This window comes from Chroicocephalus ridibundus, chromosome 3, assembly GCF_963924245.1.
Source record: "Chroicocephalus ridibundus chromosome 3, bChrRid1.1, whole genome shotgun sequence".
NCBI lineage: Eukaryota > Metazoa > Chordata > Aves > Charadriiformes > Laridae > Chroicocephalus > Chroicocephalus ridibundus.
This window is the reverse complement of record NC_086286.1, coordinates 44493491-44519141: the sequence shown is the minus strand read 5'-3', so window position 1 is coordinate 44519141 and position 25651 is coordinate 44493491. Positions and strand designations below refer to the sequence as shown.

At 37.7% G+C, this 25651-nt stretch overlaps 1 protein-coding gene across 2 annotated transcripts in view; it reads left to right on the top strand.

Annotated features, from left to right (window-relative positions):
• FMN2 (formin 2) overlaps positions 1-25651 on the top strand; it is a 162452-nt gene that overhangs the window by 51222 nt on the left and 85579 nt on the right. The window contains exons 5-8 of one of the 2 annotated variants that reach the window (XM_063328951.1): positions 2220-2252; positions 5508-7213; positions 8314-8458; positions 20712-20799. In XM_063328951.1, the coding sequence (XP_063185021.1) occupies positions 2220-2252; positions 5508-7213; positions 8314-8458; positions 20712-20799 (1972 nt within the window). The remainder of the gene's footprint in view (positions 1-2219; positions 2253-5507; positions 7214-8313; positions 8459-20711; positions 20800-25651) is intronic. The other variant, XM_063328952.1, reaches the window with a different exon arrangement.

Genomic DNA, 25651 nt, shown 5'->3' with positions numbered 1-25651 from the left:
TTATTATTTACTAAAATGGGAACTGTAAAGAACTGGGATCTTATCCTCTGAAAAGCACTTAGCCCAGGGATAAGGAATTCAAACTGTTCAGGAACAGAAGCTTCAAGAAACTGAATCGGAACAAAACTGTGTTCTTCTGACTTCCAGCTTTAGAAGTTGGCATTTGTAATGCATGCATCTTTCTTCAAAGGTCCATGCTCCCTGCTGATCCTGTGTTTATTTATTTGAATGATTGGAATTGCAATAATTATTGATTTCTGCATGTAACGGTGTTGGGTTTTTTTGTCACCCGGGGTAGGTTATGACAAAACCTCTTGGTTGAATAGGTGTGTCTTAGCGCTTTAGCTTAGGAAGAGCTAAATAGTCCCAATGCCAGCACAGTGCAGGCTGGTATAATCTGTCCGTTGCAGCGTGTCGCTGTGTGGGAGATTAGCTCACATCCACCAAGTAGAGTTTATCACTTCAGGCAGGGCAGTGCATTACACTGTTTCTATTCCAGCGTTCGCTTCTTTAGTGCTGTCTTGGGGAACTGTGCAGCATGTTTCCTTGTGGTTGTAGGAAAACCATAAGCATGGAGCATGTATCTCCTTTGTTGCCGTACATGCATCTTCAGTATAATAAAAGCTTCTCAAAAAAAGATGTCATCTCGTGGTCTGTGGAAGAAAGTAGTATCCAATACTAATTCTGAATACTCCTTCAGCAGTTCCCCCGATGCCATTGGCAAATTTGCCAGCTTTTGACTCAACTTCTACTACTGTAAAACTAAAATGCTGCAACGGGCCTTGAGGATTAAGGGAAATGTGAGAGTTAGTTAGATGGATGCTATTTTGTTTGAATGCAGATCAAGTGTCCATCAGTACTTCTCATTTGACAATCACTGAAGCACTGAAAATGCCAGTTAAAATGTTGTGTTTCCTTTTCTGGCAAGGTTGATCTGCAGTTGCAAGAAGCAGCTTTGAAAATGAGACAGCTTTAAAAAGAAACCTGAATAGAGATCACATTTATCTGAATTAAATACTTACTGTGGCACTACTTTGTGCCATTTGGTGAGCATGCGCACTCGAAATTTTTCACATCGCGTACAAAAGAGGCATTTATTAACAGAGCAGTTGGAAAGAGCATCTTTCCAAGTAACTGGATGCTGCTAGTATTGCCAGGTGTTGACTTACTGGAAGACCCGAGGGGTCTTTTATTTTGCCATCTCAGTCTTGTTTAGCTTTATGCTTCTATTCCCTGTGTGTGCTTGCAGTCAGGTAGCAGCTTAGATTCTGAATCGTGAATTCTGATGTAGAGAAACTAAAAGGTTAATGTTTTGGGGAAAAAAAATCAAGAAGTATAATCCTATCATCTAAATATGAATTCTACCCAGAGAGGAAATTTCATGACACTAAGTGACAAATTGCTGAAAATGATCAAACTGCTGATGCAACTTGTTGGCTTGTAATAGTATAAGTCATTAACTTCTAAAACTAAACTGTAATGTGTCTTTATTTTTCAAATATTCCAAAATTGCCATTAAGATCTGCCATTATGTTTATTTTCAGAAGAAAAAGACACATTATGGCTATTCATAAAGTTTATAAGTGAATGCAAGTTGAGATAGATAGATATAGATAAATATATAATACACACACGCACATATATGTGTATATACACATATAGACCAGTGCTAAATTTCACATGTGCGGGGTTTTTTCTGCCTAGAAATTTAGTTATAGAAGGGTCTGTAGGGTTCAGTCACTAATCTGAGAAACTAGGACATCATACTCAGTAGAGAAGGTAGCTGCAATCTGAGCTTTTATACCTTTGAAGATTCTGGGCATGTTTTGTCCATATAGATGAGCTTTATGCTGGACATCTGATGTGCACATGTGGAAAACATGACAAGATTGGAATTAATTGGATGTCATGTATGGGCTTTTGGTACATGTGCAGATCCAAGTGTACAACCTTTATACAGTAAAGCCAGTATTCCCAAATCAGTTGGATACTGTACACATACAAGTCTATCAGTGCAACACAAACACCGTCAGGCCAGCGGTCCCAGATTGAGCATTGAATTCACTGCACATGGAGCACGTACAACCTGCTTGAGAAATGCTTGGCACCATTCTATAGCCATACACCTCTGGAATTCTTTTTCCTGCTCACGTCTTTCACGCTGAAGTCACCTGGATAAAGCAAGGCTTAAGCTTCCACCTTTCTTTCTTTCTTTACAGAAAGAAGACTGTTCCACAGTACCTGGGTCCTGGGTAAGAACTCTAGGCAAGACAGAGTTCCCTCATATCTCTTTTAAACCCCGTAGGTTTCTGCTGTGGAATTGTCCTTTGGATTAGAAAAACCTTCTTTTCATTATGTGTATTTTTTTTTATCTGGGTCTTCTGGTTCTTGTCAACAGCTTTTGGCCATCTTTTACATGTGTGAAAAATTAAGTCTTCCTTTGCTTATTCTTCTAAGAAAACGGTCTAATTTTAATTTCTGATTGGACATGTATATTTTGCATTTCCTTCCTTGTTGAGGATCGTGGAAACTTGCTGTGGCTTGTGTTTGATAAAGCCCTTTCTGATGTAGAGAAAGGCTTTAAACTTCTTGCTAGGGGAAAGGCAGAAATCTAATTAAACTAATCTGAGAGCATCTTAAAAGTCTAAATGAAAAATATCTCTGTTTATCTAAAATAATTACTGAAGCATATAAATTCTCAGGCTTTGTTTTGTGTTTTGTTTTGTTTGTTTTTTAAACCAAATAAATTCAAAGTATGTAATTTGCTCTGGATAAATATCTCTTGATTGTTCATAATACACTGTTTCTGTGAAAACTTGGATATTTTGGTGATTCTTAGGTAACAACACATAGCAAAAATCAGGTTGTTTGAAATGCCATGTCTCAAGGACAGCAGAAAAATTGTTTCTTAGGGCCTAGGATAAAAAGTCACTGGAATTCATCAATAGAATCTTTTTTTGTTGTTGTCTGAATTGCTCAATCAACTCACTTGATTTCCCGTTTTTTTAACCTTTAAAAAATACTTATTCTCTTGAAAGAAATTTCACGGTCTACAGGGTAATTTCTCTTGTAAACAGTGAATTCTAGATTTTTCCTGCAGTTCAGGTTGAATTTCAGGATTCAAGGATTACCTCTTTTTCTTGTGAAAAGTTGGATCCAATCTCCTGAATAAATGAGTTTTTAAAACAGTGAACTGTTCTGAGATCAGCCGTGATTTAGGCAAATCGCTTCAGAACTTTTAAATATAGTGTCTAATCCTGTTGGCTTCAGTTTGTGGCAGGAAAGAATTTTCCAATTTAGATAGTATTGGGAAGCTCTATCTGTCAGAAAACCCTTGGTGGAGTGTTCTTACAGTGTAAAATGGGAGCAGAGGTGAGTTACAGTCTGGGGAACCTGGATTTGTTCTCAAGTAACTGAAAACTGTTGTGCAGCCCTAATAATACTAGGAACACACATTTCCTTTGATAACATTGCCTTTTGAAGAATTGATAGGCCTTATTATTGTATTTACAGGTGACTGGTAGGGGGATAAGAGCAGATGAAACAAAGGGGTAATAAAATATTCTCTTTCTGCTTTATAATGAAGTTCTTCAACAAAATTGTTGCTGCTACAAAGTATTGAGCTATTAGTGGAAACTGCGTGCCTTGAAGCACCATGAGTAGTCTGTAATGGAAATGTCTTTTTCAGCCTCTTTTGCTTGTTATAATAATGTTTGTTAATATGTCTGCTGTGTTCATTCCTTCACTATTCATTGAAAAAAAAAACCCACATTTTTTGATGTTCCTTTCTTTCTTTTACATTTCTCTTCAAAATTTGGGAGGGAAGCCTAGTTGTAATCCATAACTTCTGGTTCAAACTCCCATTCCAGAAAGTTCAAACAATGTAGAGGATTGTAAGTTTTGATAAAGGTGCTTCAAAATCAAACATTATTTGGTTTAAATGTAGTAGCTGCTGTTTTACTTCTGGGATTGCTTTAGGACAGCTGGGAAACTCTTAAGATAAACACAAAATTGAAATTTTAAGTTTGAAAACCAATTCTGTGCAGAAAAAGTTTTTTAAGTATTAATGAGCATATATTTTATTAATAGTCCCCAGCTGGAAGTTACAACTTCATTTTCCAGAAAGAAAAATGACTTTTAAATGTTTCATGTGTCAAAGGATGAGATGAAAAACATCATCTTCCTGAAACAAATCAAGGCAATTAGTATATCAGGTACTGTATGTTTATTTGTAGGCTTCTTTACAAGACCTGTAAAATCTGAATACTTGAAAGATTTCCTATGAAGTAAGCAGTCTTATCCATGAAGCTTATGTTTTTATAAAAGGGAACAAAAAGGGACTAAGTAACTTTTGCTGCAACCACTTGGGAAACCTGTTGCATGACAAACTTAATTCAACTAAATGCTTGAAGTTCTGACCAATGTTCCGATTTTGAAGAGGAAAAAAAAAAAGTACTAAAAAGTAAAGGCATACAACTGGAAGATAATAAGTTCTTTATTGAAACATTTTGTGTTGTAAAGTCATGTCTGTTCTGTCTCCTGTTCAGCTCTCCTGAATAAACACAAATGGCTATTTTTGTACTAGGTTGCTTCTTCTGGTACCTTTTGATAAAAGCACGTACCCATTAAATTTAGTACCATTTGTTACTTGTATTTATTTAAAAACGTAGGAATTATCGTGCTATTTAAGGTTAATGGTTCCTCTACTCTGTCTGCAACAGGCAGGATCAGATGCTTCAGAGAAAGATACGAAAAAAGGGGAAACTGTCAAATACAGAATAACTATTCAAGACAGGAAGCTTTTCTAATGTTATTCACTCACAGTCTGTCACTTGGCAGAGGAGTTTCAAATTTTGGGTGGAATGAAAGTTCTCCCTTAGTTTTGTCTGTCTGCTTTTCCTTCCCAAGCATGCTGGCTGGAGAAAAGCATAATTACTCTGTTCTGAGATCAGCTGTTTTCAAGAAGTGCACATTTGTTATGTTCTGCATTCCTAATCTGTGTCGTATCATTAAGGTGTATATTGAAACTCAGTGGTCAGTAGCACGTTAGTCTGTTATGCACAGCGCATCCCTTTGAAGAAACACTTAGCATATTTTCAGTTAATAGAATGAAAGTAGTGCAGTGCCCTTCCCACCAATATGTCTGCATATCCATGTGTACACAAATGCTTGCAGTACTTGTGCTCAGTGGTTGGTTGTTTTCTTGGTCAGAGTATGTGGGGGGAGGGAGGGGTTGCTGCTGATTTCCAGTTTTGCCAAATATAATCACAGTCTAAAACATGCTCATACAGATGAAGGTAGTTTCATACTGAAGCAATTTTCCTAAGCTATCTTCTTCCACTGTAAGATGCACCTAGCCAAAATGATACCTCTGTTTTTAAAGGTTTGTCATAACTGGCTTCTATCTGAACATCTGGAATACCAATATTCTTGATCTATTTTTTTTATATATATAGTGATGGATGTTACCTGTTTTGTGCTTATTATGTATTTATTTTCGTTCAAAGGATGACTTTGAGGTGAAGTCTGAGGAGCGCGCCAGTGTCATCCAACAACTTGAGCAAACTATTGAGGATCTGAGAACCAAAATTGCAGAACTAGAGAAACAGTTCCCTGCTGCAGAGGTACAGACTGCTGGGAGGGAGCAGGAAAATGAACACACACATGCAGTCTGTGGGGAACTCAGCGGTGTGACTCTTCAAAAGAACGGAGAGGATACTGTACCTAGGACTGTGTCACAAGCAAGATCTGTACAAACATCACCAACGGAGGATTATTTAACACACACAATGCCTTCAGCCAATGCACTGCCACAGCCACCCCCACCACCGCACTTAGAAGGGGGCAAAAGTGAAGGGCAAACTCAGAAATTGCCAGCTCTAGAACTACAGCCCACGTTCTGTTCTGAAATTTCCTTAATTCTGTCACCGAAGCTAATCTCGGTGCCGCTGGATGCAAGCCAATCAGTACAGAGTACAACGCAATCACCTCTTCCAGGACCCAAAGTTAATTTGTCCCTTGCATTTGAAGGAGAGACTGAAATGCCAGATTCCCATCAGCTTCTAAGTACTGTAGATGTGACTTGTAGTGAACGTCCTCCTTCTTTGACCCCGGAGCCCACATGTAGCATTCCCCCATCATTGCCAGCCACAGAACCAGTTGCTCCCCTGTCTGGAGCACATGGCCCTTCCCTTTCCACTCACATGTCCATGGCAGGAGTACCACCCCCACCACCCCTACCCAGCTCAGGACTCCCTCCTTCTGCTGGCTTGGCAGTGCCACACCTGGACCACTCTTTGCCAGGCATGCCACCACCCCCTCCTCCTCCTCCTCCTCCACCTTTGCCAAGCGGGGAGATATGGATGCTGCCTCCAGCCCCTCCTCTCCCATGTGCTGCAGTACCACCACCACCTCTACCACCACCTTTGCCTGGAGCAGGAGTCCCACCCCTTTTGCCCAGTTGGGGCATCCCGCCTCCCCCTCCACCACCACCACCTTTACCTGGAACTGGTGTCCCTCCCCCACCTCCTCCTCTGCCTGGCCTGGGAATGCCACCCCCACCCCCAGCACCACCTCTGCCTGGAGCAGGACTGCCACCACCTCTGCCCGGAGGGGGCATCCTGCCCCCGCCGCCTCCTCCTCCACCACCTCTGCCTGGTGCTGGTATCCCCCCTCCACCACCTCTGCCTGGTGCTGGTATCCCCCCTCCACCCCCTCCACCTCCTCCACCACCTCTGCCTGGTGCAGGTGTCCCCCCTCCACCTCCTCCACCACCTCTGCCTGGTGCAGGTGTCCCCCCTCCACCTCCTCCACCACCTCTGCCTGGTGCTGGTGTCCCCCCTCCACCACCTCTGCCTGGTGCTGGTGTCCCCCCTCCACCTCCTCCACCACCTCTGCCTGGTGCTGGTGTCCCCCCTCCACCACCTCTGCCTGGTGCTGGTGTCCCTCCACTACCCCCTCCTTTGCCTGGGTTGGGGATGCCACCTCCAGCCCCACCACCTTTGCCTGGAGAAGCACCACCACTTCCAGTGCCAGCCCAGGGCAGCACCCACCCAGCAGTCCCGCAAGTCGGTGGGTTTCTTCCTCCTCCGTTACCATCTGGTTTATTTGCAATGGGGATAAATCAGGAGAAAGGAAGCAGGAAACATGTTATAGAGCCCTCTCGGCCAATGAAGCCTCTTTACTGGACAAGAATTCAGCTCCACAGTAAAAGGTAAGTCATAGGGTTGTGAAGAGAGCGGTATTTTCACTTTATGGCTGTCCTGATAGTGTCGTATGTTATGAGCAAAAGTCTTTATTTACTGCTAGGCAGGTCTTTGAGACAATTTTATTGCAAACAGGATTTTATTTATAGTTGGATATGTAAATGGGGTGCCCATTTTATTTAAAGCACACAAACTCTGAGTAGTTATTTGCACATGAAAGGTCTTTGAGGGTAATGTTTTCAGCTGTCCTTTGGGGTTACATACCACACACTGATCAGAGATCTAGGGGTGACTGCGTGCCACTAAGCGTTCTGTGAGATGCTTTTTAAGATGTCGCACTTGTGCTTCCCCTCAACTTTAAAGATATCATTGGTCTCTCTCTGGATGCTTGCAAGTTTTGGTAGTGTCTTCCTTCTGGATGAATGTGTGCTGAATGCATTTTATCCTCCTCTTTCCTTTCTCCAGTGACCTAGAAATCCTTTTTTTTTTTTTTTTTTTTCCTCCCCCCCCTCCCCTTTCCACCTTGTACACTCAGCAGGCAGATTAAAACTGCAATTTATTCGCATGGCAGCATAAAGCTATTCTGGTAGCCCTTACTTTGATATGACCTTGCTGTACTTTTTTCAGTTGTGGATGCTTTTTGTTTGTTTGTAAAGTATCATTCTTGGTCACAAAAATAAGTTTCCTTATTAATGTTTTCTTTATGTCTTGGAGTACTGATTGTAAAACTCTTCTGCTGTTATTTAATGATAAATTTCTTCTTTCTTTTGAAGTTCTTGCCGCTGTCACACAGGTGGTCTGCAGATAACTACCTATTTATGCTTCTCTTTGTGTCCATGTCTGTATGTTTTGTAGCCTATATACAGCCTATTTATATTCCTGTGTATGTAAAGGGTGTGACTATAAATGAGCCTGACCATTATTGTGTGTGAACAAAGAGGCAAACAAAGAAGTATGGGGGAGAATCAACAGTGTATCTTATCAGAATGCTGCTAGTAGAAATTAGGCAACAACTTTTAAATTGCTGCTATTTTATTTTCTTCATTCCTCCATTTATGACCTTATTTAGTTTGACGTTGCCCTACATAGGTCTTTTGCTTAACTTTAGAGATTCTAGTGCTTCACTTGTGTGGGAAAAAATTGAAGAGCCTTCCATAGATTATCATGAGTTTGAAGAACTGTTTTCTAAAACAGCTGTTAAAGAGAGGAAGAAACCCATTTCGGACACCATTACAAAAACAAAGACTAAACAAGTGAGTACTCATTTAATTTCAGATTTTTTTTCTAGGCTGGTTTTTACATAAAGACAGATTTTTGCATGCAGCTGAGATTAATTTTGCCTGGTGTGAAATTGTTACTCTATGTATATATATATACACATCGCATAGAAACATAAGAAAAGAAGAGAACGTAGGGTGGGTTTCAAAGCTATATGTCTTAAAGACTGAAAATTTCTTTTTTAATAAATTACTTTTCAAGTGTGTATTTTCTTTAAAAAATCTTTGCTTTATCCATTTAATTAACAAAAATAAAACTAAAATAATTAGGTGCATATATGATGCTTTGAAATTGACTGCACGTGTGTAATGAGTGGTATATAAATTTTTCTGACTAATTTTATAAATTAAATAATGAGTTGCATATGAACTATTATGACTTCAGAGAAAAATTATGTGTAAGAATCTAAGTCCTAATATTATACCAGTCATAACAGTTGTTTGTGTTGTGTTTATATATATATACTGAACATGAAGTTTATGCATACAATAAATGACAAGTACAGTTGGGAAAATCCAACATTAACCAAACTGGTGTCTTGAAATGGAGTGGTGTACAATAAAATTAGGAAGCATCTTTTAAATATAGGAGTTTAAACCCTGGGGTAAGAGAATTGAATCTGGATATTTACGTGACTAGACAGCTGTAATTGTCTTGGTATCTGTGTAAAAATCAAATTGTGGTGGTATGATCATTAATTTGCAATTAAACTCTCAGGCTGTAGAGGAGGACGTTCTTATGTAGAATCCTAAACAGCAGTTAAAGTTCTTTCATCGTGTGTTCATTCCTGTTCTCAGTTCAAGACTAGGCTGCTCTTTGTATCATCTTTTAACATACAGGTTAATGCTATACAGGATTTTTTTTTCCACATTGGATGTACAGTAAGACTCTTCAAAGTCTCCATGCAGTAGATCTTATGTTTGGGTACGACCTTTCCACCTAGTAGTTCTGGAGATCTTGCCCCCACAGACACACTTTGGTCAGCGATATAAACATGCAGTTGCTTTTTACTGTGCTGGCAACCTGCTGCAGGCAACAGAACTGGTAATGAAGTTAAGATGATCATGCCAGGGAGTTGGATAAAACCTTTATCTGGATGGATGGGAAGGATAGTTCAGCCACGCTCGTGTAGCTGTTCCTCACGTACCTGTGTGCTGTACTAGCTGGGATGGGAGAAAAGGTAACGGTGCTGCTGCTACCTTGTCCTGCAATAAGTTGCCAAAGTGAGAACACCTTTGCTCTTCTTCCCTCCTTCTAGACAAAGCCTCTTTTAATGGTTACTCTTAACTAAATTAGTATGATAGCTCTTTAAGTAAAAAAGGAGTGCAAAGGTATACCTGATGCTTTGCCTATGAACTGTTGGTCCATTCACATTTCATGAGGTTTAGTGATGGCAAATCTCTAAACAGAGTACAAATGGCAACTGTTTAATTCTGTAACATAAACAGTGGTTAAAAACAGACAGTGATTATGAATAAACATTAGATGTGGATTTTAATACTAAGAGTATTTATTTTTCTTGCAGTGACAAAAATTTAGATATATTGTCAATAAATAAATAAAATATAGATAAAACTAAATGAAAATGACTGACTGTTCTTAACTTCTTTGAAGAGAACAAGTTGTTTATGACAGAAATTTCCACACAGAAGTTCAAGGCAATCTAAGTAGGTCCCATCGTCTAGAATGAACATTCCTGTGGGCCACCTAAATTGACAGAAGATAATCTCCTGTGTGTTTCTCTTCCTCTAGTGATGAAACAAATGTACTGCTCTCCAAATTAGAGAGAAATTGCGTAATGGAGAAGTCTGATTTGTTGAACTGTAGTATCTGGGGGTAAAAGATCAACCAAATAGGTGATTGCAGGCATTCATTAGAACTACAATTAGAGCTATCGTTTATTGCAGATGTCAAAGTTAAATGTTCATGTGTGCAACTCCAGTTTGGGCTTTTCATAGTACTGACATGATACAACTGAACTAGAACAGCTTCACAAATATATTCTACGTATGCCCTCTCAACAGTTTGGAATGCAGGCCTTCATTTTTGAAATTCTCTTCATGTATACCGCAGTAAACACTTGGATAATGAAGTCCATCCATGTTTAGCAGAAGAAGCAGTTATTTGGAGAAAGCATGGCTGTAATTCCACAAGTATGTTTTTATAGGAAGAACCAAGTGCTGTTTAAGTGGTTACTGACTTACATGGCTTCTAGGATAGTTACGGGCATTGTAAAGATCTTACAAATGGTGTTTCTGTAGTGAGTTTTACAGGGTCACGTTATGCAAAGCAGATGTGGTCTGTCACCTGTTGAGCTATGAAGGAGCATTGTACAGAACAGAACCAGGACCCGCAAAGCTCTGCTGATTTCCAGAAACACTCTAGTCTGGCAATTGGTTTTCCTCCTTGCATTGATGTGCGGGTGTGCTGAGCGGATGTATTGCTTAGATGGATTGGATGTAAAATACTAGCTACACTGGAAATAGTAGTCAGGAAAAAATGCCCAGATAACTTTCGAATGCATAAAATATTTGGTACTCTATGTAAACATCTGATTTTAATAAAGTAATGTTTTTACTGTAAGCTGGAATAAAAATTTATTTACAGAGGAGGTCACATGGTGGAGGGGGGAATTCTAGCTAATCTGAAGAAAGATTTGATAGTTTTGGGATGTTTTAGTGAGTGAAAGATTAATTATTTTGGAGTATGCTGCTGTTCTGCACACAGAGCTTTTTCTGCTATATGCCATAAAGTATATGCATGTGTTTGCTTGTGTATGTATATAGATATGCATGATATAATAATTCCTAAATGGTGACCCCTTTTTAGGTGGTAAAATTATCTATATTGTTGCGGTTGTTTTGGGTTTTTTGAGTTAACGATTGGGATAACTTCACCCTATCCAAGTATTGGTTCTGATTGTTTTTTCCTTGGCATGAGCATCTGCAAATAACTTAATACAAATCAATAATGCTTTAAAAAAATCTATATTAGATCTAGCACTGAATGAAGGCCACATTAAAAATCCATTCAGAACTTTAAAGAAAGAGGAAAAAATTACGTGTTAATATTTGTTTGAGAATGTAGCTGATTTTATTCTTACTGTCTCTCATTTGGCTATGGCAAAAGCTGTGATTTATTTTTCTCTGTTAATACATATATGTCAAATTCTCAGCTGCTGTAAATGTGTGCAGGCTCACTCAATGAGAATGCCTACTAAATCTTCAAAGAAAGTCCTTTATGGGCTATATTATAGGTGGGGCTGCCATTGCTACCTATTAAAGTGGTCTGGCTTTCATTATAAGTCCCTGTTGTTATAACTTTGCCAAAATTTAGCTCTTTAGGCTGCAAGTTTTGTTGGGGTTGGTGGTTTTGTTTTTTTTTTTTTTTTCCCCCCACACTGGGTGTCTCCTTCATTTTGCCAGTGTTAAGAAAGAAAACAAAGTCTGGTTTTGCTCATGTCCACGTAGTTTCATAGACTTGAAATATGGAAATATTTTATCAGATACATGTCTTGTTAGTTGTGTAAAGGATTTCTTAAACTTTACCACTCTACAGGCTATGTCTCAGTTCCTGTTGCTCAGGAGAGACTTCAGGTATAATTCTGAAGATTTTTTCTAACCTTGTACTGGCAGATTGGACAACAGGGGCAAGAGGAGAGAGGCAAAGGAAGATTAAGATTAATAACTGGGGAGGGAGTGAAGGATGGAGAAGATCTGACAGATGGAAATATAGAGCATAATAGGTCTGATTCTGTGTCACCTTGTGTTCTGTCTAAAGTAATTTCTCTCAGAAACTTGTGAGCACAGAGTATTCTTGACCTGGATGATCTTCTCAGCAAATAGTGGATCTCATCAAACCTACGGTGTTTGACCAAAGCGAAGCGTGAAAACTCACTCTTGGAATGTCTTGTTCAGCTGTGCCGTGTAGCTACAATAGTAGTTTTGGTTACATAGCTGGATGGTATTTTTCACAGGAACCCTTTCCATAGCTGGCGTGGACTGTGTGGAAGGACCACAGTTCATAATGATTACTTAGGAAATTAAGCTGTCACCTGAGTAAAAAATGCTTTTATCAGTTGTTGCAGCACTTAAAAAACATATAATTAGCGAGGCAGGAAGGAAATGGATAGTCTCATGATCAAGGCCACGTACTCAAGAATGACAGTAAATGCAATATTAAAAATGTACTTACATACGGTGTACATTGGCCAGTGTGCACTGAATGGGTTCAGTGGAAAAATGGTACATAATCAGAAAATCTTGATATCAATGCCGGCATAGTAAGTATGCAGAAGAGGCTGAGCTGACTTACATAGATTGCTTTCCTAACTTTTGAACGGTCATCTTAGAAGCCTCACTGATAATCCTCTAACTGTATTTTTGGAAAATAATATGCACATAACTGCAATGAACTTTTTGAGAGCAGACCATGTGTTCATCATCTATTATGTAAAGGAAATAAAAATGTTGAAGATATTCTCATATGGAAAGTCCATGATTAATCTATTGACATTAAGATTTTGATCTTCCCCTTCTACCCCAGAAAATAAATAATAGGTTACTGAAGTTTCATTCTGTTTCAAAAGCCTTAGATGCAAACAAGATGTATCAATAAAACTGTTTAGTTAATGATTTCATGATTTTTGAATGTTTAAGTAGAACATAAAGAAGATGTGGTAATAGAATACCCCTAGAACTAAAATGCCACATAAAATAAGTATAAATTGGTAAATAAGGTAAATGCCATATTGAGTTAACAGATAAAAGTTTATTCGTGTTTATTCATTAACAAGGAATGACAAAAAGGGAAAAATAATTTTCTGAAAAGGAGAGTTTATTCCCTCTGCAGGCAGTGGAGGCACTGTCTTTCTGTAGGAGCTTTCTGTATCTACACTTATTGGTCTATTACCTGTGTTAACAGCACAACCATTTGCCACGATTGTATGTGCTCTCCAGAGGTACAGTTGGGGTTCTGCTGCCCCAGCAGAGAGGAACTTTAGAGGACTTGACTGATGCATTGTTTTTATTTATACAAGCAAATAATTAATAATGTCAGGAAGTTATTTATGAAATTAAGTAATATCTCACTTATCTGGCTTGTAAGAATAATTTCTTTTATGAGAAGCTGTATGAATGCGATCTCTGTTTTTACCTCTCATTCTCTTTTTATATGGCTTATTGCATGTTTTGTTGTTATATTACTTGTTTTGTAACTGTATCTACAAAATTCTCTTTGTTGCAAACACATTTTTACCGGTCTGTCTCTCTCTATCAAATATCTCTACTTGTTCAGGCTTCCCAGGTTGATGTCCTCTATTAACCATGTGCATTTCTCATGCTTGTTTCCTTCTTGCTTTCTTTTCTTCAGATCACGTATTTGCAAGGTTAAAAATAAACAAATGAGCTTGGCATCTGATAATCTTGCAAACTCATCTTGTGACTTAAGAGCTCTGGGGGTTTCTCTGTTTTGTTCGGTGTCCTCACTAGCATTGAAAGGTTCTGCTGATGTAATGGCCTGTTTTAGATCTGTTGCTGCTTACGGATTCTGTGTGGGTGAGAAAGGTTATGTTCATTTCTTAACCAGTGTGTAGAGTGTCAGACAATGGCATCATTGTGTTTCCCTATGCTCTGGAAGACCTCTGCAGGGGAAGGTCTTACTGAAAGTTTGTTCAAATAAAGAGAAAAATAGGCTTTGGATTGGTGTGAGTGAACTGCAGCTCTTCTGTGAGACTGAAAGCTGCATATCTAAAAATCATAGCCCAGATCTTGAATCCCAGCAGAAAGATAGCTGCTCTACCTTGGGCTGTGTACAATTCTTGCTGTACCTGACACTGTTGAGTAGAGGCATCTTAGATACAGCCATCTTTTCACGCAGGTTGGCGATCTTGTATTTCCATAGCCAGTAGTTCTACACCTTTTCAAATACTTTCTTCTCCGTCTCTCCATGGTGCTTCTGACTCTCTCAGTGCAAGGCCTCAGTGCAGTGGACATGGCAGCATTGGATGGCATCAAGGGAAGAAGAAAGGAAAAAATATGGAGATAGCAATACGCATGTCTTCTCCCATCTCTCTGTCCACATTGATTTTGCTAAGGTGGCAAGAAGCAATGCTTTTTTAGTACAGTAGTTTTTTAAATCTGACCAAGAAAACTCAGATTGTTATAATTAGATGTACGTATAGATTGAATGTTTTTCACCTAGAAATTAGTTAATTAGTTTAGTACAGTGGTCATGATGATTTAGTAAAAAGAAAATGTACTTATTTGTATTTCTGTCAGATCCTAACTGACTTACAAGTTAAACAGATTTTTACTGTAAGCATGAAGATCAAGGTTTTAAGATTGTTATTTTTTTATTGTTATAGAAGTACAAAAATCCTCTAGATTTGCAGATGTGTTTATTTTGCAGATTTTTTTTTTCCTTATGGCTGTATTTTATTACTTAGTGCTGACTTCAGTACATACAGCAAGAATGAAAAAGTTGTTATATTCATTTGGAGTAGATACTGTGAATAATGTCATACTTCTGACTGTAACTGTATGTCCCCCTTTAAAAGTGGGAACGATGAAGCTTTTACAGCATGGGTTTTTTGTTTGGTTTTTGTTGATATCTCCTGTTAGATATCATATTGGGTTATCACCTTTCTGTTCTGTGTTGGGGTTTTTTTGTTTGTTTTTTTTTGGTTTGTGGTTTTTTTGCATTCATTATCTTTCCTTCCACCTCCCTCCTTCCATGTCTGTCTCCCTAATTTGATGTGTTAACTTTTTATAAAATAATTAAGACTGTTAATTTCAAAATTATTTGGGTATGCAATGTGTTTTGCAAGAGTTTGCAAAAAATGTGTGTAGTTGCATGCCTAACTTGAGTACATGGTGACAAGATTGTTCATAACAGTTGGGCTGATCACCTGTAAAAATCACCTGCTGAGTGCATTGCAGACCGTGCATGAAAACTCTGGCTTTTATACAGACTTTCTAAGGAAATTTTAGCTTTTTGGGTTTGATGTTTTTTTAAAGAGTTTATATTGTAGCATCTGCATTGCTAACCCACAGAGACATTTTGACAGTTACAAACATAAGATCTAAACATATAGAAACTAAACTTGCGGTACCCTTGTCCTTTAGCTGATGAAAGAAGGAATAACTACAATTGTGGTACATAACAACGAGCTAAACTCTGAAGGAGGAGCTTTAGGTATGCAAAAATAAAATCCTTGTGACCTATTTTTAAACTAAAGACTTTAAACTTTGCTGTGTATCTCCACCTCCTAATCCAGGCCTTAAAATCAGAATATTGTTGTTATTTTTTAATAAGGGACATTTTACTGTTGTTCAGCATCCTGTTGAGGAACACAGTGCTTATCTAACTTATTACTGTGTATCTGAATCTAAGCAATTTAAGTGTTTTTTCATCTAATGTCATAAGTGAGGAATATTAACTGGGGTAGTAATCTCTTAGTAAAAGGTTACTTCTACAGTAATAGTTTTATGATATTCATTTAAAATAACACTATTATAGTGATAAAACAGCATAAAAGGGCATGAACTGTTTCTCATCCATATCGTTAAAAGCTTTATTTATGAAAGCACAGTAGGATAGTAGATAAAATGAATGAAAAGTAAATATTATGTTTAATCTTTACCCTCAAGCATAAAGTTACAGCATCCACGAGCTTGCAGACGCAGCTACTTGGCTGCACTAATTTGCATAACATGTCAACAATCTAGAAAGACATGACAAAGAGAATGTTGAAACCTTAAGTATCTCCTTATAGATTGTGAGAATCTTCAGTGGGGGAATAACCAGTTAGTTTGCAGAGGGGATTCGAGGTTTGATTAGGGTAGAAGCCGGAGAGGTGCTCAAAATTACACTTTATGATTGATGTTCTGTGGTAAAAGCTGAGTTGAGTTAAATCATTATGTGCCATCAGCACAGATATGCTGTTAGACAGCCGGCACTGAGTGTTGGTTTGGGGGGGTTGGTTTTCTTTTTATAAGGATTAAGTAGAAATGATTGATCTCCTCTTGTACCAAAATGTCCTCACTACTTGAAGTAGTCCCCGTTTCCCCTCTCACATTTGCCAGTACTAGCCAGAAGTCACCTCTGGATTTACCTTTAAAAAAAAAACAAAACCACACACACACACACACACACACACACACACACACACACACACAAAAGATTGTTGTCACAACACTTAGGGAGAAGATGACCACAGTACTGCCCTGATCCTGTCCCTTAACATCTGTTTTGGAACTTTGGGGTTTCTGCATCCTCTCTGGAACAGTTACAAGCTGTAGGCCTTTCTACAGTGGAGTTTCCTGCACGTGACTTTTAGTAATGTATAGTAATTTTTCTTAACTGGTGAAAGCCTTGTGATAATTTTGCTTAATGCTGGCAGTCAAAATCAGAATCAGAGAGCGAGAGTCGTTGCAAAATTCCACGCATTAACTAAATATTATTCTGGGGAAAGGGAATCTTTGTATTTTTGCTTCAGGATTCTCATCAAACATGTGTCTTGCATTACCTTTCACTAAATATCTCTTTTGACTGTTTTTGCTTGTTTTAAACAATCAGGAACAAATTTGGCATGTAGTTTGTTTACTGCTTAACAATGAGGACCACTCAACAATTAGAAAGTTTGTCCTAGACTTCAGGCTGCAGATAATATCTCTAGCTTCCTTTTTATTTATTTTTTTAAAATTTGCTTAAAGCAGAGTTCCAGAATCCAAACTAAAAAGGAGCTGTATATTGTGTCTGAGGCTTTAGATCTTGTAGAGATTGGAGTTATCAACCTTTTGTTGTTCCGCCTTTAAATGGCGTCACTCGTCTGTAGCCTGTAGGCCCAGACTATGCAGCTGATTTATTTTATTGTTTTATTTTTAAATGTGGGAATAGCTTTAGGCACTTATGCTAATATTCATATTTTCTGAATTAGTGTTGTATTGTTACAGGCGTTCTATTGGAGGAAACTATAGTATTCATGCAATTGACTGAAATGGGAATGAAATGCATAATAAAGATTAGTATAAAAGTTGTCAGAGAACATACATTTTAAATAAAGCCAGACAAAACTGGTAGCTGCTACATAAAAACACTTTATCTGTTGCTCTTCTGCACCCATTCACCTGACAGTCATGCTCATTGGTATTCTTTCAATGCCATTTTCATCCAGAATTTTGGCAGCAAAGACAACCTATTCTTCATGGGTGCAGTGCTTTTTCCCCTGTGATCACTGGAAAAATGTGGCGCCCCTATCCATCAGCTCACTTTCAGAAAAAGCAGCTGCTTTTTCGTGCCAAGTTTTAGGCCAGATTCCTTTTAGAGCACAGGACTTGAGGGATTTACTAGGCAGCTAAATCTGGTTCTATAGCGTTCATGGGAATCACGCCCCTTAAGAAATCATGTCCTAGCCTGCAGCATAACCATGTAGCTAATTTATTTGGTTCTTTTTTCTCTGTTGTTGGTCCTCTTGCTGTGTTTGTAGACCTGATCTCAGTATCTCTGAGCTTCAAATTGCTGATGGGTGGTAGAAACAGTAATTACCAATTTGAAGGGAATATACCAGTATATGGGTGCTGACGCCATTGAAAGTAGGAGAGTCCCAAGAACAGACTCCAACTTATCCTTGCTCTTTGGGCCTCCAAGAGAGGACAGTGTAGTTTGCTTCCTTTGGAAGGGTCAAGGTGTGGACCATTCCTTGATCCTAGCTGTGTTCACAGCTGAATGCATTTGTAACATTGTTTTGGGGAAGATCATTTAACAAAGCTATTTCACTCTCTGTATTCTTTTTTTGTTTTGTCTTACTCTTAGCCAACATAGTAGCCTGCATCAGTTTCATTTCTACTTCATTTTTCTAGAATATGAGTGACAAGAAAGGTACACATTTACTCCAGATGAGCTCTTGCCATTTTGTGTGGCTATTGTTATTTCTTTATAGGAATTTTGGAATGGGTTTGCATTCATTCTTAATTCACTTTTTTTTTGGTCAGCTTTGGGATAGTTTTCTTGTTCAAAATAAAGACAACAAAGGACTCCCTCCATATGTCGATGACAGCAGAAAGATTAAGTTATTCTATTATTGTGAGATGTTTCAGACTTGAGCAAAAGCAATAACGATGGGGGCTGGAATCAACAGTTTCCCCAATGTCTTCCGTACCAAATTAAGTCTTGTCAGCATTGTTGGAGTGGACAGCTTTAAGGACAAGTTTTTGAGCTTTGTTATGTAACATACTGCATTGTTTCTTTGTGTTGCTCTGCCTTTTCTGGAAATACGGGTTGGTAGCAACATCAGTTAGAGTTTCTACTCTTTTTGAATAGCTGCAAAGAAGGAAATAGGTAATAGCTTCTTTTTGCAACAAGAAAATCTGGTATTATTTGTCCCAGCTTTATCTCAGTTCCAGGCTTAAATGAGATTATATTCCATTTATAAAACACTCTAGAGTGATTATAGCCTATTAGAAGGATAGTGCAGGGTATTGTAATTACGTTTTTCTGAATTACGTTAGTTTTCCCTTTGAATTCAGAAAATCTAACCGTCATATCCTATTTCAGTCCATTTGACTTCAATTTTAAATTCTTAATAATATATTACATGGATTAGACAATTGCGTAGGAATTTCTTGCTAATATTTGACAGATGACATCAATAGCTATGCCCTGAATTTAGGTCTTTAACCTTCTGAACAATAGTTATGACATACTTCGATTCTAATGGTAAACCTTTTCAGTTCATGAGTAGAATGCTGTGTTTTCACTTTGCTGTAGCTAGTTAGGAATCTATGAGGAAAGGAGGATAAGATACCTTCTTAACAGATGGTTATGAAGGTTTAAGGGCGGGAAAGAAATAATAAAACAATTAGCCAGCCAAGCATATCCTTGGAAAACCTATACTGCAAGCACCGTGAGTTTCTCAAGTTTCCTTTCCTAAGCAGTCCCAGTGGCGGAGTTCTGGGTCAGGCTATTACTACTTCTCTTCAGCTGTTCCTCAAACATCAACATACAAACCTGTGTCTGAAAACTTAAGTGAATCAAAGTTGGCCAGGGGGCAGGCACCTTGTGGGTACCTTTGTGGGTTTTTTTAAGACATGGATTGGTTCATGACATTCTTTACTCTGCCTAAATTAATTCTACTTTTTCTAATCTCATTTCTCATTGATTTGTAAATAATTTTTCCAGTGGGGCTGTAGATGATACAGCACCTTGGTGCTAAGATGGGAACGTGTAACTTGAAAAAAATATGTATATGCTTCCTGACTGCAATGTAAGAAGAACTTGAACTTACAGTTCAAATTATCTGGCTTTTCTTCTTTCCTCCAAGTGATTTACAAAGGTTTTCTTCTGTGTGTTTAGTACAGTGTAAAACTCAGCAACCTGAGTAGATTAAGTATTAACCTCTTTCATCTACGTAATGGTTGTAGCCCTGCATTGAAAAGTACTTCATCTAGAATCATGTCATTTTACAGATAATGGTCCTTTCCTGGCATTACTTGCTTCTCATACCAATGATATAAAATTTACAGTAAGTTAACTTCAAACAGCTTAAAGTCCTGTGGAAGACAGTCTGTGAATTACTTGTTGTTTTTATGCTTGCAAAGCAAATATGTATGAAAGTGTGTTTTAATGGCTAATTTTAACCTCCAAAAGCAAGATGTTTTGATGGCTTTATTATTTTTTTTTGTTTATTTTAAAAACAAAAAGGCTTTGAGACCTTTTATATTCCCTAAAAGTGATCAAAGAAAATCCCAATATGTACATGGTTATTTTGCTTTTTAAATAAAATTCATATTGGCGCCTACTACGTCAAACATTCAAATAAAATACAAATTCTCACAGTTTTAGCTTACATCAAAGATGGAAATCATTGTGTGGTTTTAGAAACCAAAGCAATTCCAAGATAGACACAGTTGGAATTTTTTTTTTATGTGACAGCTTGTTTCATACACTTAGTAACATCAGTGTGAAGTTGAGCGTGTGCATCCTAATGAAGGAGGAAGTCTAGGGGAACTTTTATAGTTACTCTCTTAGGATTAAGATTCAACTAGGTGACATAGTTGCACATGTGATGGATTTATGTAGCAGAAGCAAACTCAAAATATAATAAATTACTCATTTTTAGATGTGCATATAGACTACAAGGTACTATTTCTTGATTTTGTTGTTAGTAACGTGAAGTATCTTGTACATTTTTCTGTAGATTAATACTAATAGTTGGTTTTCTTTTGGCAGGTTGTCAAGTTGTTAAGTAACAAAAGATCTCAAGCTGTTGGAATATTAATGTCTAGCCTTCATTTAGACATGAGGGATATTCAGCATGGTAAGTGAAATGAGCATTGTTGATTCTAGCTCAGGTAACATCATTACTACTCTGGAAATGCTAATTACTTCTATCTTTTGATATGTAAAATAAACTAATGAGGTGCTTTTTTACACTCCATTTTTCTGAAAATAACTTGTTCTGGCATTTATTTTCCCCTTTCTAGTAACATATTCCCTTGTCCTGTATGGAAAATAAAACTGATTGTTTGCAGAATTGCCATCAGGTATTGAAGTTGTATAAAATACAGACACTTTGGTTTTGGTATTTCTGAGGAAGAAAGTGTGATGTGTTGTTTATTTTAATTCAGATAGCCTCAGGACATATCTGGAAAAGTGACTTACAGCATTTAATTGAGTTGCTGTATAAAATATTTCCTATTTTTGGGTTAGCACAAACTGTGGAGTTCTTTCATCTTCAACAGCATTTTTTATAAAGGGAGATCTTTTGGGGGAGTGTAATACTTTTCATATTTATGCTGAGACAGTAGTGCAAAAAGGTGAAAAGTGGAATTGCATTTATATTCAGAGCATCCCTTATGTTTCCCAAAGGCTTTGGATAGATTTGAAGCAGATTGAATTATCCTGTGAAGTGCCAGCCTATCTATTAAATAAATGTGGTTTCAAGTATAACACAGACTTCATAAATCACAAAAACATCTTGTGAACTTTCTAGGCTACGTATTTACAGCCATGCATTCAGTTTACTATGATTTACTTATTTTGTGAAATTATTCATAAATGGAACAAATTTCAGAGCACTCTGTCAGCTAGTGAGTAACTCTTAATCACAGATTTAAGCTTTTATTAAATTGTTTTGATGGTTACTAGACTTCCTCAAGCTGAAGCACTTAGGATGGTAGTCATAGAGCAAGGCGCCAGTACTGGCGCCAAGAAGTACTTGGTATTTCCAAAGCTGGCAGATGTAGTTCAGTTAAGTCATAGAGCAAAATCTGAAAACAATGATATGGTCCTTTCCTTCAGTCAAGTATTCAACTTGGTTTCAGTTAATAATGAGAACCTTATGAACAAAGGAGTCCGCCTAACATCTGTGTCTGTGGTAAAGCCAACACAAGTTCATTGAAAATTTGCTTGCTTAACATGCAACACTAACAATAACATGGCATGAATGTCAGTAGTTGAAGGGGTCAAACAATATTATGCTTAACCTTTATCCTATTACAATATTAAGCACACATGATCATCTAAGAGCTCTGTGCAGATTTTGTATATTCCTCTTTCAATAGCTGTTTTCTAAAACTAAAAGTCTTTGCAAATGGGAATTTAGTACTGCTCTTATTCCCTTGCTGTGCAGAAATGATTGAAGAAACATGAGAGAACTTTTGTCTGATGGGGCAAATTGTGGAAGTCGTTGGAAGATCCTGGTGTTGAAAATGTTTTGTTTTTTAAGAACATAAAATAGGCGTGGAGGAAAGTGGTGAGGAGCAGGAAAGAAATTTGCACAGTGGGGGCAAGAAAAATAGAGGAGAGATCTCACCAAGAAGTATTTCTGGCATCAGTGACTCCATGCAGAGTTCTCCAAGTGATCTAACCGTAGAGCCCATGGAGAAATTATAAAATCACAAGCCCAAGTATTTAGCTTCACCTTTATGCATACACTATTTTTACTTGCTTGTTAAAAAGTAAGGGGTTTACATATTTCTGAGTTTTATAGCTTAATGGTTTATCTGCTGCAATTTGAATATACTAACGAGAAGGTACTATCAAAAACTAAAATAATGTTAAAAAGTGCCTGCATTAGCAAAATGGGCAGTTGACATATTAAGATTAAAGATGTTGACAATAACTAGAGCAAAAAATGTGCTCAGTGTTCTTTGTCCCCTGGCCCAGGATTTTAGCGGTGGTCTTGAATTTTTGCCACGTTTAACGTACAAATATCCATACCTCACTCAGTACAACACAAGCAATGTTTTTTCATAGATTTGAAAGGCAGTGAAACGGAATTTTTTTTTACCCTCACTCTGACAATTTGTGGTACTAGGCAACTTTCTTTATAGCCTTTCTTGTAAATGTTCCTTGTATTACATATAAAGCATATCTGTGGGATGCGGTGTTCATGCATATTGCGGAAGAATTGTAATTTGTTTTTTATTATTTCTTTTTTTTTTAATGGCCATAGAAAAGCACCCAGAAAGAGGAACTTTCAGTGCAGTGTGGTATTCAGTCCATTTCTTGGTTTGCATTACTATTGTGTTTCATTTTCTAATGGTTTAGACAAATCTCAAAGCATTACAGGAACAGAAAGGAAAACAATTGCGCTGGGTATTAATTCACCTAAGGAATTTCAAGTTTTAATTCACATTGTGCTTAACTCAAGAGCTTAAAATAACTTGAAACCTGGGAAACTATTATATTTAATGTCTTGAAATTTATTTATTTTTTTGTTGTTTTTTTTTTGTTGTACTTTTGTTTGCTTTTTAAGATACAAAATGGTGGAATATTGTCTGAAAGAAATGATCCTTGATGAAAGATTATTTTCTAAACTTGAAAATTTGAATTGTTTATGCTATTTTGTTAACTGATCTTGAACACGTAGCTACTTTGTCATGTGTGTGTGATCAGATGGCATTTAATGGAAGATCTCAGAATATTGTAACATGTGCTAAGTGGCTTTCTTTGATGATGATGATATCCTTGTTAAGTATCTGCTTGTAGAATTGCATTTGTCTGCTCCTGGCTTTGAAATTGGTTGCCAAACTCCCAACCCCTGGTTTCTTTAAAAAGATTTTTACAGTAGGGAAGGAGTAGTTGCAGTAAGCAGAGCACATTTGTACTGAACTCTAGTACGTCTTTCTAGTAGTGCTTTAAAGTAGAGTAGGTTGATTTTTGTTGTTGTTATGTTTTGGTGTTTTTCGGTTTTGTTTTGGGTTTTTTTTGTTTTGTTTTAGTAAATTATAATTGCTAACAGAACTCCCAGCTATTTTACGCAGTCTAGGCTAGAACTGTAAGAAATGTTGGTCTCTTTGGTCCCAGTGCCATTTCTCTATGTTATTAGTACAAAAATGAGTCCTCTTCTCATGGTTTCTCTGGTTTCACACAAGGTTTTACTGACACCTATTTTTTACAGTCATCTATCAACTCTGCAAAATGCTTTATCCGGGCATTTTGCTTGCTTTTTTATTTTTACTGTACCGCAAATATCCTTTATCTAGTATTATGTTCCCACTGGAAATATAGCGGTATTTGGCTGCATGACACAGTCAAGGCTTGAGAAATGCCAAACAAGCACTTCTTACATCTTTTTCCTTTATAGCTCGGGTTTTCTTCCTAGAGAAAAGATTTTGGTTTTAACATTAGTCTTTTGGGCTTTTTTCTTTAACATTTCAGAGAGGCAGTGTGTGCTTAAATTAGAGATACAACAAGATTCCAGTTATCTGCATATGATGAACACCCTATACATTCATATATAATTGCATGTTAAGCCCGTGTCTGCGTTTAGGGACTGTGTCTCTTTTAAGTAAGAGCTCTCTTTTTAATAAAGTTGTCTGTCATCATGCGAAATGTAACAACTGTTTGAAATTGTAAGGATGTTGCAGAGAATATGGTCATCAGTGCCTTCCCCCCAGTCCCTTTGCTCCTAAAGGTACAATGTATCATCTTCTGTGTTTAAGCTTCTATGGCTGTCAACAAGTGCAATAACAATACCAAAAAATTCTTCTGGGTGTGTGTAAAAATAGAAGGAAAAAATTAAACTGAAGATGTAGGCCAGAAGAAAAGCAAATCTTATATTTCATGCAGATGAAAATTACATTTACTACACAGTCGGATTCAGATCTAATATTTATTGCCAAAATGGAAATTAATATTTTGTTCACCAAAATCATCTTAGTCTGAGTGTGCCTTCTAAATGTTGAAAGTAGAAGTCTGTCAAAAACCAGCATATGCCTTTCTCTGTCTTTTGAAGTTGTCTGTAATCTTTTGCAATTCAGTAAGTTTCCCTTAGCTGGGTTTGTCATTGCAGGCACTGTGTTACTTCTGCCATGGCTGCAATACTCCTATATTTCTGTAGCGTTTTGTATAGCACCTTGTGGTTGTCCTGGCTCTGTTGGAAGTAGTTTAGTGATTTTTGGACCACCTTTCTCATATCCTCATTTAACAGGTCATTTTCTTCCCCTTTCTGAGACACTGGTTGTCTACAGAATTTGATGGAGCTACCTGTCCCATTATGGTAACTGGAAAAAAACCCCAACATATGGAAGAACAAGGATCTTGAGCATAGGAAACTTGAGCATAGGAAGTTCCACTTAAACATGAGGAGGAACTTCTTTACTTTGAGGGTGGCAGAGCACTGGAACAGGCTGCCCAGAGAGGTGGTGGAGTCTCCGTCTCTGGAGATGTTCAAAACCCACCTGGACGCGTTCCTGTGCAACCTGCTCTAGGTGACCCTGCTCTGGCAGGGGGGTTGGACTAGATGATCTCCAGAGGTCCCTTCCAACCCTAGGATTCTATGATCTTTTTATTACAGCTCTCAACTCATAGTTGGTCATCAATACTAGGAAAGGCGGTTGTATAAAATAATGTAATAGGAAAAGTAGTTATGTAAATGGCAGGCAGATTCACCTACCAGCTGGTGAAGCCCAGCCTTTTAATCTGGATTTGAGATTATTTTACTGGAAGTTGTATTTCTGGCAGAGCTTGGTCTGCTAACAGAAGTACAACTTTGAACAACAGACGTATCTTCTGTCCTGAATTCAAGACAGATGTGCAGGAATTGAACATACTTTAAATGTTACTGGGCAAAATAAATGTTTGTTCTTTAGTATTTGGCTATTAGTGACAAAGGAACAACAGGAAGTCTTGGTTTTGTTTTCTTACTTGACTGCTCACACTGA